At 38.9% G+C, this 17,072-nt stretch overlaps 4 protein-coding genes across 5 annotated transcripts; all 4 read left to right on the top strand.

Annotated features, from left to right (window-relative positions):
* Positions 1-2,186: 2,186 nt before the first annotated feature.
* Positions 2,187-4,395, top strand: LOC108089095 (sorbitol dehydrogenase). Its single transcript, XM_017187210.2, is given in 7 exon segments — positions 2,187-2,294; positions 2,357-2,390; positions 2,772-3,035; positions 3,038-3,240; positions 3,692-3,910; positions 3,978-4,099; positions 4,157-4,395. Coding segments are annotated over 7 exon segments (1,080 nt in total). The 5' UTR covers positions 2,187-2,240; the 3' UTR covers positions 4,341-4,395.
* A 36-nt stretch (positions 4,396-4,431) lies between these two features.
* Positions 4,432-8,789, top strand: LOC108089094 (titin homolog). Of its 2 annotated transcripts, none has more exons than XM_017187209.2 (3): positions 4,432-5,049; positions 5,106-7,836; positions 8,516-8,789. In XM_017187209.2, the coding sequence occupies exons 1-2, from the start codon at positions 4,539-4,541 to the stop codon at positions 7,793-7,795; spliced, it is 3,201 nt and encodes a 1,066-aa protein (XP_017042698.2). In that variant the 5' UTR covers positions 4,432-4,538; the 3' UTR covers positions 7,796-7,836; positions 8,516-8,789. The 2 variants fall into 2 exon arrangements, with proteins under 2 accessions (XP_017042698.2, XP_017042697.2); XM_017187208.2 differs by having other exon boundaries at positions 8,500-8,789.
* Positions 8,790-11,971: 3,182 nt separating this feature from the next.
* Positions 11,972-13,010, top strand: LOC108089077 (sperm-specific protein Don juan-like). Its single transcript, XM_017187183.2, has 2 exons — positions 11,972-12,187; positions 12,254-13,010. Exons 1-2 carry the CDS (start codon positions 12,067-12,069, stop codon positions 12,907-12,909), a joined length of 777 nt encoding a protein of 258 aa, XP_017042672.2. The 5' UTR covers positions 11,972-12,066; the 3' UTR covers positions 12,910-13,010.
* Positions 13,011-13,828: 818 nt separating this feature from the next.
* LOC108089078 (sperm-specific protein Don juan-like) lies at positions 13,829-15,102 on the top strand. The gene is made up of 2 exons (XM_017187184.2): positions 13,829-14,019; positions 14,086-15,102. The coding sequence occupies exons 1-2, from the start codon at positions 13,923-13,925 to the stop codon at positions 14,919-14,921; spliced, it is 933 nt and encodes a 310-aa protein (XP_017042673.1). The 5' UTR covers positions 13,829-13,922; the 3' UTR covers positions 14,922-15,102.
* Positions 15,103-17,072: the final 1,970 nt, after the last annotated feature.

Genomic DNA, 17,072 nt, shown 5'->3' with positions numbered 1-17,072 from the left:
CCCCCACCCTTGATCGCTCTTATTTGAATCCGATTCCATTCCGCCGGTTTTATCACGGAACTAATACAGATCTAATCTGAGCTGCCTAAACATTCAGTGAACATTCAGTGTCAACTGAGAAGAGAGTTGCGAACCAATTTGTAAGGGAGAAGCTCCAAACAATAAAAAATTGTGGAGTCAGTGATGGAAAGCTTTTTTGTTAGGTTACCAAATTATGGACAATGAATACGGGATGCAGTTCTCTTACATTAGTAAGGTTACAGTATAGGTTTAAATAATATTTTTCTTAGAACTAAAGTAAACAGAATCGCTAATATACTGCACCTAGCCATCATTTATTTATTTTATAGCTAATAAACTTAATACCTAGATATTACAAGGGTAGCTAATAATATGCACGATTATTAGTTACGAAAGTGTTAATGTAAATGGTACTAAAAACAAATCCCTCAGCACAGGGAACCAGCTTCTTCCCATCACTAGTAGCTAGGGTTTTGGTCCAGTTCCACCCACATCGGACCGCCATAATTTACTCGACGAGCAAAAACACTCACGAAAAATAATAAATGTCCAATATGTTAGCCCGTCCTGGCAACACATAACCAAGCCAAAAGAAAGCAACACCCAAACATACGGCCTGCGCAAAATCGACATCAGTGACAGAGGCAGTAGCAACAACTAAAACAAAAGACAATAAAGATCATGGACTGAAAACCTTGAATACCCTGTACAGAGGCGATAACGGCTTTTAAACCAATAAACATTAAATATATTGTAAATATATATTGCTAATATCTTTATTGATAAAAATTAAATGTTAAGTAATCGATCCTAAGGATATAAAGTGTACCAATTCAGTAGCACCTAATTAGTGTATACATTATTACACAAGGTTTTAATTTGCTTTTCTTTATTTTATAAAAAAATAATGAACATGAAATATATAATTTTTTTTTAATTTGTATAAATTCGGTTTGAAATCAAAGAGTACCGCCTCATTTTAGGGTACGCAATAAGCCATGTTTATTCGGCATGTGTGAAGAAAACGCAGATGAGAAAAAGGGAGGCAGGCTGCCCAAAGCGGGGGGTAAGAGTGGAGTGGGCGGAAGCTGGGGCCACCTGCTAGGCTCGAGTGCATGGAGTGAAGTTCCATTGCGAACATGGGCAGCATGTCGCTCCATTAATTTGCCATAAAACAGAAGTGGACTAAAATTTGTTTGTCGTTGCCATTGTCCGAGCAAAAAATTACAAATGGTTCAGTTCCAGGAGAACCAGCAGATCCGGATTGGGGGTGGATGTGAACTAGCTGAGGGGTCGAAGTTGGGGTCTGCATATTTATGGCGCAACCTCTTTTGATGTTCTGTTAAATGTCCGCAATGACACATTGAGGACATCCTCTATTTGTGCTAAAGTACATTCCCCACGTCGAAGGACATTAGTGGGGTGTTGTGCTCTGCTTTTCATTTATATAAAGGTGTGCCAGTCATGGACATTTTGAAATAAAATGTTCTGCAATCCGAATCCGAATTTATGTAAACAAAAGAACGCAAATAAAAGCATTCAGAATTATTACGTATACGACAAGTAGTCTTCAATTTAAGAATAAAAATGGGTTCTGAAACGGAATAAAATGAAAAAACAAAAAGGAACCGATACTTAGTAGTATAAAGCTGGAAAGAAAAATTTGAATGATTAATTTATAAAAAAATATTTTATTATTCGTTTATAATTCAATTGAATAAACACTAAGTATATTACGCAACGCCAAAAGGCTTACAAACGTTAATATTCAAGATCAGGAGATAGCTTATCAAGTTTATATTCCCATTTGATCTTTTAAAGTCAAGCTACCTTGCTTTAACTTCTTAAGCCAAATGTGCTTCGGTCTTTATAGGTCATTCATTGTCATTAAATCTTTTTACTCGGTGTTTACATTTTTGCACAAATCTAGGATACCCGTTTACTACACTGCAATAAAAATGTAAACAATAACGACCAAACAGGTGTATTTAAGTGGTGATAAGAGTGATAACATTTGACCGCAAATTGAAGGTGGGTGTGGTGTCGATTTATTTGTTATCGCTATCAGCGTTTTCTACGTCACGTTTTCACACACACAACTGTGCTATCAACTGATAACCGCTAATTTAGGGGTTCACTATTGCACGTTTAAAAATATTTGAATCAGTTGCAAATCGGCATTTCCAGCGTGTGGTTCTCTAAGTTCGATCTAAGCTAAAATGGCCAAGGATAATTTGACGGCAGTGCTGTACGGCATCGAGGACATGCGATTGGTAAGCCAGAAAGGGACATCATTGCTAGATTGGATTATAAACGACTTCTTCTATATTAATAGGAACAACGTCCTATTCCAGAAATAGCAGATGATGGTAAGTAATATGTATTTTGAATAATTTAAAAAAATTGTAATAAAAAGGCTGTCATATAAATTTGTTGGTGAAAAATACACCGAAATATAGGAAGAGATTTACACGATTTGTTTAACTAATTTTGTATTTAATATATTTTCTTATCAGCTTAATGACCCCCTACCTCAAACAAAAACGTTTCAAGGTCAAATGAACATGAATTAATCGTTTACTGATATGACAAAAAGGGCAACTCATGCTAGTCAATGGGTTGTAAATTTAATGGAAGTTGCCAAAGTAATTATTTCTGTTTGGGATCATATAATGGCTTTATGGCACTTGCGCTTAATTTTCAGTTTCCAAAATGTATATGTCCTAAATATAATTTTTTCCCTATTTTAGAGGTTCTTTTAGCCATGGACAGTGTCGGCATCTGCGGCTCTGATGTGCACTACCTTGCCCACGGAAGAATCGGTGACTTCGTGCTCACCAAGCCGATGGTGATTGGCCACGAATCCGCCGGCGTGGTGACCAAGCTGGGCAAGAAGGTGACCACCCTGAAGGTGGGTGACAGGGTTGCCATCGAGCCGGGAGTACCCTGCCGCTACTGCGACCACTGCAAGCAGGGCCAGTACAACCTCTGCCCCGGAATGGTCTTCTGCGCCACGCCCCCTACGATGGAAACCTCACCCGCTTCTACAAGCACCCGGCGGACTTCTGCTTCAAGCTGCCCGACCACGTCTCCATGGAGGAGGGCGCCCTGCTCGAGCCGCTCTCGGTGGGCGTGCACGCCTGCAAGCGGGCGGAGGTCTCCCTCGGCTCCAAGGTCCTCATCCTGGGAGCAGGACCCATCGGCCTGGTCACTCTGATGGTGAGTTAACCTCAACAAAAAGAGCCTATTAAATTTTAATTGTGTAAAGTCAAGTACGTTATCTAGAAATTTACATGAAATTATTTCACAAAAGGCATAATAGTTTTGGTATAAAAAGGAAAGATAGCATTATTTCTTAATACTTATTCAGGTGTTAATGAATATAGGTATATTCGTTTATTAAGTTTGCACGTTGGATAAAAAAACACAAATACTCAATACCTTTTTAAAATTATGCACATCTTAAATAAATATTCAAATTCCTTTCCTTCTGAACAACAAACCAAATTTGTTATAAAATGTTGATTGCAAAATAATGTAAGCTTTCCAAACCCGAGAAAAGTTTCAGTTCTTAATATACAATTATTTAAAAGAAATATCAACACCTTAAAGGAAACGGCAGTTATTTTTAACAAATAATAACTTATACTTTCTACTTTTCTCTTAACAGGCTGCTCAGGCCATGGGTGCATCAGAGATCCTGATCACGGACTTGCTGCAGCAGCGCCTCGATGTGGCCAAGGAGCTGGGCGCCACCCACACGCTTCTGCTGAAGCGGGACCAGACCGCCGAGGAGACGGCGGAGCTCGTCCGCAAAACATTGGGCACTTCTCCGGACAAGGCGATCGATTGCTGCGGTGCAGAGAGCAGCGCCCGCTTGGCCATTTTTGTAAGTCATCCCATGGGGTTTTATAACCTGTCTAACACCTAACTAAATGTACAACTTTCTCCTTCAGGCCACTCGATCCGGTGGAGTGGTGGTGGTGGTGGGCATGGGAGCCGCTGAGGTGAAGCTTCCATTGATTAATGCCCTGGCCCGCGAAGTGGATCTCCGTGGCGTTTTCCGCTACTGCAACGAGTAAGTGTGCAAGTCCTGAAAGAAATAAATCCTTTAAATGATGAATTCACTTTTCAGCTATGCCGCCGCCTTGGCCTTGGTGGCCTCTGGAAAGGTGAACGTGAAGCGGCTGGTGACCCACCACTTCGACATCAAGGACACGGCAAAGGCGTTCGAAACCTCGCGAAAGGGTCTGGGTGGCGCCATCAAGGTGATGATCCACGTGCAGCCCAGGGACGCCAACAACCCTCGCAAATTCTAAACTCATGTATAAATATAGCCTATAATCGATAAATATAGCCTAGAAAACACAGCAATCTAATGCGAATCACTCAATAGACCCAAGACTTTGTCATGCACAAATTCTAAATTCTGGACACTCTGTGTTTTCGATAAACCAAATTTGTATAGTTTCCACTAGTAAGTCAGCCGACTTACTTGTTCTTCTTCGAGCAGCCAGATGGCAGGAATTGTTTTCGGCGGAGTTGCGGCCTGTCGCCGAACATCCAGTTGCCTCAAGCTGCTGCGCGTCTTCCACCGCCAACTCGGTCGCCAAACGTCCTTGGGGCCTCTACACCAGGGAAGACGCCGGCACATCAGCTCGTCGGAATCGGGGGAGTCCGGCGAAAAGAATGCACCGGTCCAGGGATTAGAGGGACAAACCGAAGGTCCTGCCAAGGGACCTGGTGGCTTGGAGACGACAGCAGCCCCGCCCGATCCGCCGACGGTTCCGGGAGAGCGACGACCAGATTCGCCCAACGAGTTCAGGCCCGAGGTCCTGCCAATCCAGGACGATCCCAACCGCTCGAAGCCGCTACCACCGGCGGAGGTCAAGCCGCCAAATCCGCACACTATTGTCTGCACCTCTGATCACAGTGATTTATCGGGTTTAACAAAAAACGATTTGGGACAGAACCAGAATTCCGGAAGCAAGGTGGATGAGTCTCCAGTTAAGATTCTGGAATCGAAAGGTAAGCAAAGCTAGGATGAAAATTGATGGGCAAAAAATGACTCATCTCCCCAATAGTTTTTGAATTAAACCCAGAGGGACGAACTCCGACAGTTTTTGAACTCACTAATGATCCAAACCATTCTACTCCCAAGCCCACCCAACCAAACGATGAGTCTCAATTAAACAACCTCATGGCGATGGAATCCGAGCTGTCGTCCCTGGCAACGTCCCTTTTTAATTTAATGGATCAACCTTATAATAAACCCTTGTCTTCAACCACAGCTGAGCTTAACTCAAAGGACTCCAGCACGAAGGATTCAGATTCTGGCAAAAATTCTATGGGCGTAACGAAATCAACGGAGGTACTGCCACATCAAACCACTTTTCCTGCTCCTAATGAGACAAAGCCTCAAGATATATCTCAACAGGCGGCAAAAGATAAATCCCTATCTCAAACCTCCAAGTCGCAATCTCCAACTGAAGCTAAGGACAAAAGGTCTACAGATAAGCAAAACAATAAGAATGTTAAGGCCCAACCAGCTAAAATCCCGCTAGATAGACAAAATTCTGAGAATAAAACCATTGACAAGGAAAATCAGAATTCCAGTTACAAAATGCCTAGAGAGAAAAAGACTTATAAGAAGAAAGCCCAAGGAAACCAACCAGGTAATCTCATATACAACAGTGAACAATTCAACCAGTTATTAGAAAAAGCTCGAGAAAAAAGGACTGAAAATGTCGAGGCTGTCCAGGAGAGTGATGCTATTAAGGAAATGGTCCAGAAGTGGGCAGAAGACTTCAAGTTGGCAAATAAAAAAAATGCCGCTCCCCTTGAAAAGAAAAACCCAGAACCAATTATGACCCCCTCAGAGGTTAAAAAAAAGCCTTTCTTTAAAAATAGTACTTTGGACAAGAAGAACGATAAATGGGTTCCGAAAGACACATTACCTTTGGAGAGCAATTCCTTCCCCTCAATTCAGAATGCCGGCACAACAAATACCCCCAATATCAGCCCTCCATTGTCATTGCCACTGAAAATCGTGCCCGAGCAGGAAGCTCCAACAGAGTTTAAGCAGGTGTTTAAGTCCGTACCCTTATCCGAAGTAAAATCAGATAGAGATGCTCCTATTACCGCGATCAGTAATGCTACAAAAGTCACCGAATTTATTCTTAATCAGCTTCCAGCGACTAGTAATTCGAATTCTGATGTTTTGGGATCCTCAATGGGCGATTCCAAGAACTCAAATGTAGTCATCGGGACTCAAACCCTAGAAACAGTTGCTGTTAGTAAAAACGAATCTAAAGGTCAGTCCACAGAGGAAATAGTGGCAATGTTCGAGGAAGAAGGTGAGCAAACTAAGAACGAGGAATTATTCGACACACTTGAAAAATTCAATGAAAGTCCGGATAATTGGTGGACCCTACCAGAGCTCTCTACAGCCACTAAAAACAGCCAAGCGGATGTTTTGTCCGTTCTTTCGACCGGACCCAATAAGAAGGAAGGTAACGCCATCACTGGAACAGGAAAACTTGCTGAAACTGCCTCGGGAGTCAACGTTGATGATCACTTCAAAAAACTTGGCAACTTAGACTCTAATATTCGAGAGGAGGAAGCAGCCCCCATCAAAAAAGAGGAAGACGATCACGGCGATGACTATTTCGCAAATCTTGCTGCCCTGGATTCCCTCATTGAAGAGCAAATGAGTGATAATCCAATAAACAGTACAGCGTCTGAAAAAGGCAAAAAAGATGAGGATGAAAGCAACATTGATCAGGGAAGTTTTGATCTGGCCCAGAAAATTTCGTCGTTCGTAAAATCTGCAGAAGAAAGTGCCAAAAGAACAGATGCCACCCAAAATGTTGCCGCACATGTATCAAACAAGGTTGAATCGAAGAACAAACGCAAATCGGAAACTACTTCGGAGCTAACACCAAGCGATCTCTATGACCCAATAACACATGAGATCTCCTCGAACGCCCCAGTGGAGTCGGGTAAAGCCGAACTTGAAGAAACCGACGAGTCCAACCCGAGTCTGGAGGCTCCAGAGATCAAGTCGGAAAAGAAAGAAACAAAAGTTAAGGCACCCAAGGCAATGGATGAAACGAAGACCAAGGTGGAAGAAAAGGTTCTAGTGCAGGAAAATCGAGAGAGACCGAAGTTGGATGAAGGAGAGCTGTCCCTAAAATTGCTGGACAAAACTACGGGGGAGATTCCAGCGGCGCCAACCCCTCCAGCCGAGAAGGGACTCCTTCAACACCTTTTCGACAAGATCCTCGGAAGGGGCAAGAAAGACGAGACCAAGGACAACAAGGGCAAGCGTAAAATGTCCTCTTATTCGGGTCGACGTTACTTGAGCACCAGCTCCAGTAGTAATTGCCAATTAACGAGGTCCTTGAGTTGGCATACGACTCTCGTCGGGGAAGGATCCAACCAACTAATAACCGAATATCAAGAGGTGAAACCAGATAATGTCTCTAAAGATGAATCTCCTGAGACTATACACCTGCAACAGGTGGTATCATCATTTGAGCTCTTCGCCAAGAAAAAAAATGATGATACCGAGATAAAAGGGGGCTCGCCTGAGTGCTATTCACCCAAAAAGACTCCCCGTGAACTTCTCAAGGAAAAGCAGAAGAGCAGGAAGATCAAAATCCTTGGTGGATCTCAGGAGTGTGACAAAAAAATGGAAGTCCTCAAGAAGCTCGAAAAGGAACATGACGACGACGACGACGACGACGACGACGGTTGCGGTTGCGGCAAGTAAAACCTCCCAAGCAGCCTACCGAGGTTTTGCCGTCAGATTTGGTAAGTTTGAGACCACCAAACCGAAAGTGGTTAAAGTCTCCATCACAAGATATCTTGGAACAGTCCTTAGAAAGGTCATTATTGTCGTATAGATCTTAAAAATAGATGGGTCGCGGTCCCGACAAGTTTAGGAAACACTGAATTACAATATTAAATCAAAAAATAACTAGTACCTACTTAACCAACGCTAAGTAAATAACTTCTAACTTGATATATATTTCCCTCCGAGATACAGAACAGTACATTTAATTTTTTATAGATTTTCTTTCCATTAACTTAATTAACAATCTTCAAGCTCAATTAGCGAAACCAATTTCTTTACCCAAATTTTGGGGGCAAATAGAACGGAAACCCACAACGCACTATTATCAGAGACCTTTTCAAAGTCAAACGAGGTGATTGACGCCCAGCAAACTGTAGTATATAGATTAGCTCAGTTTCGCACGACATAGTAAGAAATTATTCCGAGTCAATTAAAATTTTATACCACCCCGGGGTCTGATAAGGTGTCGCAAATCAGCGTCGGCTCAACTTTGATAGTAAAAGTATAGCGCCTACGCTCTGAGGCAACGAAACATTCAGAAAAATTAAAAAAAAAAAACAGAGAGGCGACCTAGGTTGTTTGTAGGTCAAGACTAAAAGCTCTAACCGAATGGGGGACAGTTTTCTTTAATTCCAGATGCGGCGAGCAACTCAAACAAAGTGAAATGATCAGACAAATAAAATGATGGCACACGGATAAGTTTATCTGAATCCAGATGGAATGAAGGTCCCATTGAAGCTGCATCTTCTTAAAGAGGTCGTTCTGGATTCTTTTGGAGCTTAAAATAGCACAAAATCTGGCTGTATCGGAGAAATTATATTTACACTGTAATTGCTTTTTAAGCAAATGAACCGTTCGGCTTACTTATAATATGTTATTTTTCCGTAATAAAATTATTTACAAATTTTAATTCCCTAAACTATTTTATTTCGCAACAAGGATTAGTTATACATGTAAGGAATTATTTTCACAATATTCACAACTAATACAATTATATTTTTAGAGAGTTCAAGTGTGGGTCGCGACCCACTGGTGGGTCGCGGGTAGATTTTTGGTGGGTACTAATTGCCATATAGATATTGCAATTTTTTGTGTAGATGTCGCGGTCCCGACAAGTTTGGGAAACACTGGTCTAGTTTATAAACAAACAAGAAAGGAAGCAAGCCAAAGCGTATATACGCTTGCAATCATCAAATTCATATGTCGAGGAATATACATAAAAGCTAAACAACATTGAATCTATATGATATAGTCGTCCGATTTTTATGAAATTTAATTAGAAATTCAAGAGTCGTTGGGTCAATACAAAAACAACGATTTTATCAATTTATTTCCGTTAATATAGGTTTTTGGATCTTTCCTATGGCAGCTATATGATAACGTTGTGTAATTTTTATGAAATTTGTTTCTCGATTCAAGGGTTATTAATAAATTGTATATTTAACAAGAAAGGAAGCTAGCTTCGGTAAGCCGAAGCTGATATACCCTTGCAGTCAACAAATATGTCGAACCAAATACATGGAGACTAAACAACATTGAAGCTATGTCGATTTTCAATAAAGTGTCTGTATTTCCGACGATTGTTTGTATGAAAGCTATATGATATAGTCGCCTATATACTCTATATTTCAAAAATTATGCTTTTCTGATTAAAAACAACGATGTTTTCATTTTTATATTTTTTTTTTTTGTTTTGATCTTTCCCATGGCAGCTATATAATATAATTGTCCGATTTCTATGAAATTTTTCTCTTCAAGGGTAGTGAGGAAACTCGATATTCTACAAATCATGGTCGTGGGCTTAAAAACAACGACGTCCCACGGTTTTATTTTAGTCTAATCTAAGCATATGTTTATAATTCCCACGTCTGTATCTATTTTATATTATTTTTAGGTTTTTAGTACATTTATCTTAAACATTTCAATGTATGTTTTACATAAAACGGTTTAACTTAAAAAGTTTTTTTACCTATTTTTTTTAATTTTTCTTGAGTTTTCTGATTTCTGCGATCAATTTTTCTTCATTGCGTCTGTAGCAATTATACTTCTTCCTCGTTTTCTTCTTCTACCCATCCGTTTTCGTGGTTTAGCCCTTTGGTACCCTCGAAAGTCCTCTGGCGACTTTCTGGCAAGAACCCACGCATTCTGACCGTCAAAGGAGCATCATTCAGGTTAATACTGGGAGACATTGCGGACTCGACTAAGTTATTGTTCTACGATTGCCATTTGATGAGATTTTTTTTTTGACTGTGAGTGTTTACTGTGTTCATGTCTCTGATAGTGTAATCACTCCCAGGAAAGTCAGATGCCGAAAACTTTTGTGGGTTGAAGGGAAAAATTCCACTCTTTTCAAAACCTGATTTGATATTTTTCGTAGTTTCTCACCATTTTGGCAGCCTGCGATGGAAAATTTAGAAAATCAAATTTGGAAAGGAGGTTCATGTATCCAAACAACTTCGATTAGCGATGAAAACGACAACAATCGTTTGATGCGACTGTGCGTGACTAAGTAACTTAATGCTAAAGGTGGCGCACAAAATCATGACAAAAGGTGAAATATTTGCAGTGGTTCATCTATCCCCGTGGTTCACCTATCGCCACTCTCCGCTACACTTTAACCCTGACGTTATATGGATCGTACTAGCTATAAGAAACAATAGAAAAACATTTTTTTTACTGTAGATGATTGATGATTGCAAGGGTATACGAGTAAAAGCTATCTTCCTTCCTTGTTTATTTTTAAATTGTCTTTAAAAACAGCATCTATTTTGTGATGTAACACGGAAAAAGGAAAATTTAACTGTATTTATTATAAATACAATTTTTTTTTATTTTGTCAGACTCAGAAAAGAAAGTTGGTCGGGAGTTTGCAAAAATATTTATAGTTGCAATTTTGTGAATATGCAAATTTTCATTGTCTTAGCATCGTGTTCTTTTATATAGTCGCAAGTGGTTTCTTTTACCTGTTACACATTATCTACCTTATTCAGAACTTTTGAAGGCAAACACCATTCGCTTAACCATCAGAGGGAAATTTTGACGCGATATTAAGGAAAAAAAAATTTAAAAGCTATAAAAAATAAGAAGCAGAGGGAACATAAAATTGTTATTTTTTAATTCTAAGGGCTAACTAGATGCTAAAAATGTTAATATTTATTGCTTTGGGAGCGGCAGAGAGCCTTTAGTATATACTATAGAAAACTGTCTATTATAGTCAGAACAAAGTACTCTGGAAGTACTCTGAAAGACTCATGCAATCTACTTGGCACCGAGAAATTTAGACTACCCAACAGTAGGTACTGTCAATTTCACCACGTATAAGGTTAAAAATAAATACAGAACAAAGCATCTTTTTGCGGTTAGTAAGGAAGGGAAATTTAATAAGGAACAATCTATTGGAATAAGAGGGTAAGAATAGGTTTGCATTCTAGTTTAGACGGCGAAACTAAGGCGAAAGCAATAAAATTTTGGACTGATTCTATTCGACCAGCATGCACTCCGTATTGAAGACTGTAAGCATGTGCCCCATACTCAAGGATTGACCGGACCAATGATAATAATAAATTAATTCTTGGTAATGTACGGATCATCAAATTCCTTCAACCATCATTTAATAAATCCATCCACTCCCCTAGCATTATAACCCATTCTCCAAAAATGAAAAGGGAATCCATTCAAAGGTCCAGGAGGACGCCATGGTCGTTAACAAGCGTGATTCTTTTCAAGACTTACATAATTTAGCGTATAGGTGACATTATGGAGTGAGTGGACTTTTTGTGGCCGGCCACTGAGATTTCTAAGGATCCATCTAAGAAGATAAGCTGGAAAACCTTTCAAGTCAAGTTTATCAATGTAGACGAGTTATATAGCAGAGCACACGAATAAAAAACCTTTTTTTTCTTTTTTTTTTTATTATCCACGATTGTCGGGAAAGTTCTTGCAAAATAAAATGTACATATTGGGGCTCAATAGACTCATTAATAGACCTAAGCAGGCCTTTAAACTTCCCTATTCTCCTATTTTTGCGAACAAGTAGACTGTGATATCCTTGTCATTCAAGTTTCCATTACGAGCCAAATCTCGTTCCAGCTAAAGGTCAGTTCGGTCTCTGCTTTCATTGAGCGAGTACAAAATTACCTTTGGGCTTATTTCCTTTTCCAAATTCCAAGTTAAAAATTTTGATCAAAATGTTCAAAAGTTCCGCTATTGTTCTCAGTCAGTGCGCTAAGGATAGCTTTTGCAATCGCTGCATTCAGCCCACGCTCGTTCGGTCCCATCACCTTAAGGTCCTTGGAAACTTGGACTACGGTTTGTGTTCAATTAACAGATATTTTTAAATTGCTTACGGTGGTATTTTATTTCTCGCTGACGTAGAGATTCGCAAGCCCGATGATCTTGCCGACCAGAGGCCTAAACGTTTCGGAGATGGCTCGTTCGGAGTCATTCGTGTCCAGGAGTCAGAGTCCTCGTCACTCGCCAACCCGATGCATCGTCAATTCCTTGACGATCTGGAGCAGCAGCAGGTCCAGAGGCTTGGAGCCAACCGGTGGTTGAAAGAAGAGAAGCATGAAGATCTCGAGCAGATGAAGAAGCTATGCCAAAAACTAGCCACCCAGATAACCATGTTAGCTGGAAAGGGAAAGGGCGACGATGCCAAGTGTAAGGAGCAGGCCCAAAAGGACAAGTGCGCTAAGGATGCTTTGAAGAAAAAATGTGACGAAATGGCAAAAAAGGAAAAATGTGAAAAAGAACAAATGAAAAAGAAGTGCGACGAAATGAAAAAGAAGGAAAAGGGAGGAGGTTGCAAGGGCAAGGGTAAAGACTCCGAAAAGGATAAGTGCAAGAAAATGGCCGAAGAGGAAAAGAAGAAGAAAGAGCAGGAGAAGTGCAAGAAAATGGCCGAGCAAGAAAAATGCAAGAAAATGGCTGACGAGGAAAAAAAAGAGAAAGAGCAAGAGAAATGCAAGAAAATGGCAGAGCAAGAAAAATGCAAGAAAATGGCCGAGAAGGACAAGTGCAAGAAGAAGTGAGCAGACCGGCGTTGGCGCGTTAAATTGAAATTTTTTTGAAGCGGCTTTATTTAAAAACATGCAATTTATTAAATTAAATAGGAACTGATTTTGAACAACAATTTTGGTCAATTCTTTTTTTAATTTCACTGTAGAAAGCAGAAGGCCTGTCAACATGCCCAATAGTGGTATTCTTCAGTGGTTTAGTGGTAGTCAGGCCCATATAAAATTATTGTGTAATTGTTATCTGCACGTCATTGCAGAATCTTAAATATTTGTTGAACAATTGGCGGTTAAGATTCAGGATCACCATCACCTTCGGTTAGATTGCTCTCTGTGTGTCTTATATGGAGTTCACTTTCTGCTTACTACTTACCTGCACACCATTGCAGATCTTCTAGATAGTATAGCTATGAGTTACTATCAAAGAGCTGTTATGAGTCAATATCTTTTGGTTGGATTGTTTGGTGGTGTGTTTTATACGACGTTTACTTTCTGTTCCCATCTAAAAGTACATATTATTAGCGGAACACCATTGCAGATCTTTTAAATATTAAAACTCCTTGCTATTAAATGCGGTGTGTTAATATGTGGTTCATTTTCTGATCTAGCTAAACACCATTGCATACCTCTTAAATAGTAAAATCCCTTGCTATCGAATTGCGGTTATGAGTCGCTACTTCAATATCCTTTGGTTAGATTGCTCTGTTTATGTGTTTTATATTAGGGTCACTTCCTATTCGGTTTCACTCAAAAGTATGTACAAATTGCTAGCTGCACATTATTGCACATCTCTTAAATATAAGTCATAACTTTTGAAATGATTTCTGTCTTGAGGGTGACGTTCGGTTTCTATATATATTTTCACAAGCTATCAAAGCAAACAATGTCAAAACCAAATTGTTTTACCTTTTGAACGAATCAAGAAGCGGAGTTCAGTTTAGGCCTTGCTCCCGTAGACTAAACTACACGGAGTTTATCGGGAAAATCAAAATTTTTAGTTACTTTCGGACCAGAGGTTAGGAAAAAGAACGATGTTTAAGAAATCTGCGTTAATTCTAAGTCGGTGCATTCAGCCCACATACACGAGGTCCCACCACCTCAAGGTCCTTCGGATCTTAAGAAAGCAAGGTTAATCATAATTTTATGTAATTCTTCTTCCAGTAATAATGACAGTATTTTTTTTCGCTGGCGTAGACAAACAAGATGGAGTTCCCAATCAGATGCCCAAAAGGTTTGATGATGAGGATTCCTTTGAGGTTGTCCATATACAGCAGCTAAATTCCTCTCCACTCGTCAACCCAATGCAACGAAGATTCTTGGATGATTCTGAACAGCAAGAGGAAGAAAAAATTGGATTAAATCGATCGAAGGAAGAAGAACAGCACGAAGAGCTCGAAAAGCTAAAGCAAGAATGTCGGAGACTGGCAAAAGAGATCACTATGGCTGGCGATGATGGCGATATCAAGAAGGCATGCAAGGAATTGGCCAAACAAGAAAAGAAAGAAAAGGAGGCTTTGAAAAAAAAGTGCAGAGAGTTGGCTGAAAAGGAAAAATGTGAGCAGGATGAACTTAAAAAGAAATGCGAAAAATTGAAGAAGAAAGGTAAAGGCAAGAAAGGTAAAGGCAAGAAAGGTAAAGGCAAGAAAGATAAGGATGATAAAGACGAAGACGATAAGGACAAATGCGCCGAAGAAGACCCTTGTGCCGGAGAAGACCCTTGTGCAGAAGAAGAAGGTGGCGGAGAAGAAGAAGGTGGCGGCGAAGAAGACTCCAATGCTAAGAAAGATCCTTGCCAAAAAGAAGATCCATGCAAAAAAGAAGACCCGTGCAAGAAAAAAAAACCTGATATGAAAAAGATATGCAAAGAATTGGCTGAAAAAGAAAAATGCAAGCAAATGGCCAAGAAGCAAAAGATGAAAAAAATGTTAAAAAAGTGTAAAGAACTGGCTCAAAAGGAGAAGTGCAGAAAGCTAGCCGAGAAAGAAAAATGCAAAAAGAAAGCCGGAAAGGGCAAGGGCAAGAAGAAGTAGGTGACCAATGGGATTTAACGCTAACTCGAGATCAAAGTTTATATATTTTAAAATACTTTTAAGTTAATGCTAATGGTTTTAAATTTAATAGAAATAACAGGCTATACGCGTCTAATGTATAATATATAAGCTGCCGATTTTGTTGATAATTTAACATAATAAAAACCTTAAGTATATCCTTTTTATACCCGGTTTTTGTTGACAAGTGTGTAACAAGTGGATGCAAGAACTTGCTATGTATCGTCGTTCTAGTAATGCCTTTTGTTGACCCTCTGTACGAAAGTCGAGGATTGAAACCAGAAGAGTTATGGAAATAGAATGAAAATTTAAAAAATCGGCAAGCCGAAGCTTATATACCCTTGCAGTCATAAAATAAGTCGAACAAAACAACATCGAAGCTATGACGATTTTTCTATTAATTTTTCATATTTTCGACTATTGTTATGACAGCTATATGATTTAGTCTTCCGATTTTGATGAAATTTAATTTTAAACTCGAGTCATTAGAAAAATCTTGATTGTCTGATGAAAAACAACGATGTTACCATTTTAAATACTAATCAATAAAATACTCCATATATTGAAAATCATGCTCGTGGAATTAAAAACAACGACGTTATAATTTTTTCCATTATTTATATATATTTTTTCGATCTTTCCTATGGCAGCTATATGATAGAGTGGCCGATCTTAATTAAATTTAATCCGAAACTCAATATTTCCATCTTGAAGAAATCAAGTCGATCTGATCAAAAACAGTTCCGACTTATACTGCGTGCAATAACTACACAACTTTTGGGAAAGTTTCAGCAAGATAGCTTTAAAACTGAGAGCCTAGTCTGCGTAGAAACGGACAGATGGACAGGCGGACGGACGGACAGACGGTCAGACAGACAGACAGACAGACGGACAGACGTACAGATGTATTTCGATTCAGATCGTGATGCTGATAAAAAATATATATACTTTATGTGGTCTGAGGTGTCTCCTTCACTGCGTTGCAAACTTCTGACTGAAATTATAATACCCTTTCGCTCTGCAAGGGTATAACAAGGTAGCCAGAATTTCGGCAAGTCGAAGCTGCAGTCATTACAAATCTATAGTAACTATATTGCTTCCTACTCTGGTTGCAATCGTTACAACATCAATGAAAAATTGTATTAATAAGTAGAAGTTTTGCGATAAAGTATTTCGATCTTTATAAAATATGTTAATATATATATGTTAATCAGTGTCGGATTTAGAATTTCAATCTGGGAGGGGTTTTCGATTGAAAAAAAATTTTCAGTGTAAATCTAATCTGTGGAATTAATATGTTAATCTCGGGAATTAACTTTATATCAGTTCATATATATTTCTAATTTATGTAAAATTATTCTTTTTTGGGTTTTTTTGGGTTACCCGAACGTAAATCCGCCACTGATGTTAATGAATATATGTTATCTGACCGAATTTTTTATTGCCGAGCAGATTACACAAATGGCTTGTTTCATTAAAACTATACAAATTTTCTTGTTCATTTTCTATAATTTCTGCGATTTCATGACAGCTACATATAGTCGTTCGATTTTCGTTAAATAATTTCAAATTCAAAAAATGTTAGAAAACTCTATATTCCACAAATTATGCTTATATGACAAATAATTTTGACACGTTAATTTTAAAGGAGATATTTTGATCTTTCATATGACAGCTATGTATGTATGTATATTTTTCTTGACTCAATCGTGGTTAAAAATCTTGCTTGTGTGATAAAAAACAACGACGCTATAGTTTTTGTTATATATGTAGATCCATTTATGTAATGATGCAGAACCAGAATAAATACATTTATTGGAGTCTCCCTTACTGCGTTGAAAACTTTTGACTGAAACCTTAATACCGTCTGCAATAAATACAAACAAAGCGGTTAAAATAAAGGAAAGTGTGTAAAGTTGCCATAGTACAGAATTTGATATGACGTTATGAAATTATACTCTTAAAATGTATATAATGTTTTTAAGTCAAGTCAAACATTTTTCGTTTTGGAAACTTTAAAAATTATTATTAAACTAGTGCAGCTCTATAATCGACATACTTAATTCCAGTATTCTAGATCGTATATGTATTTTTCGAGATAGCATCTTAATCCATATCTCACGGATTAAGATT

Source organism: Drosophila ficusphila, unplaced genomic scaffold (assembly GCF_018152265.1).
Source record: "Drosophila ficusphila isolate 14025-0441.05 unplaced genomic scaffold, ASM1815226v1 contig_791, whole genome shotgun sequence".
Taxonomy (NCBI): domain Eukaryota; kingdom Metazoa; phylum Arthropoda; class Insecta; order Diptera; family Drosophilidae; genus Drosophila; species Drosophila ficusphila.
Note: the sequence above shows the minus strand (reverse complement) of the source record. Positions and strands in the feature narration are given on the sequence as shown.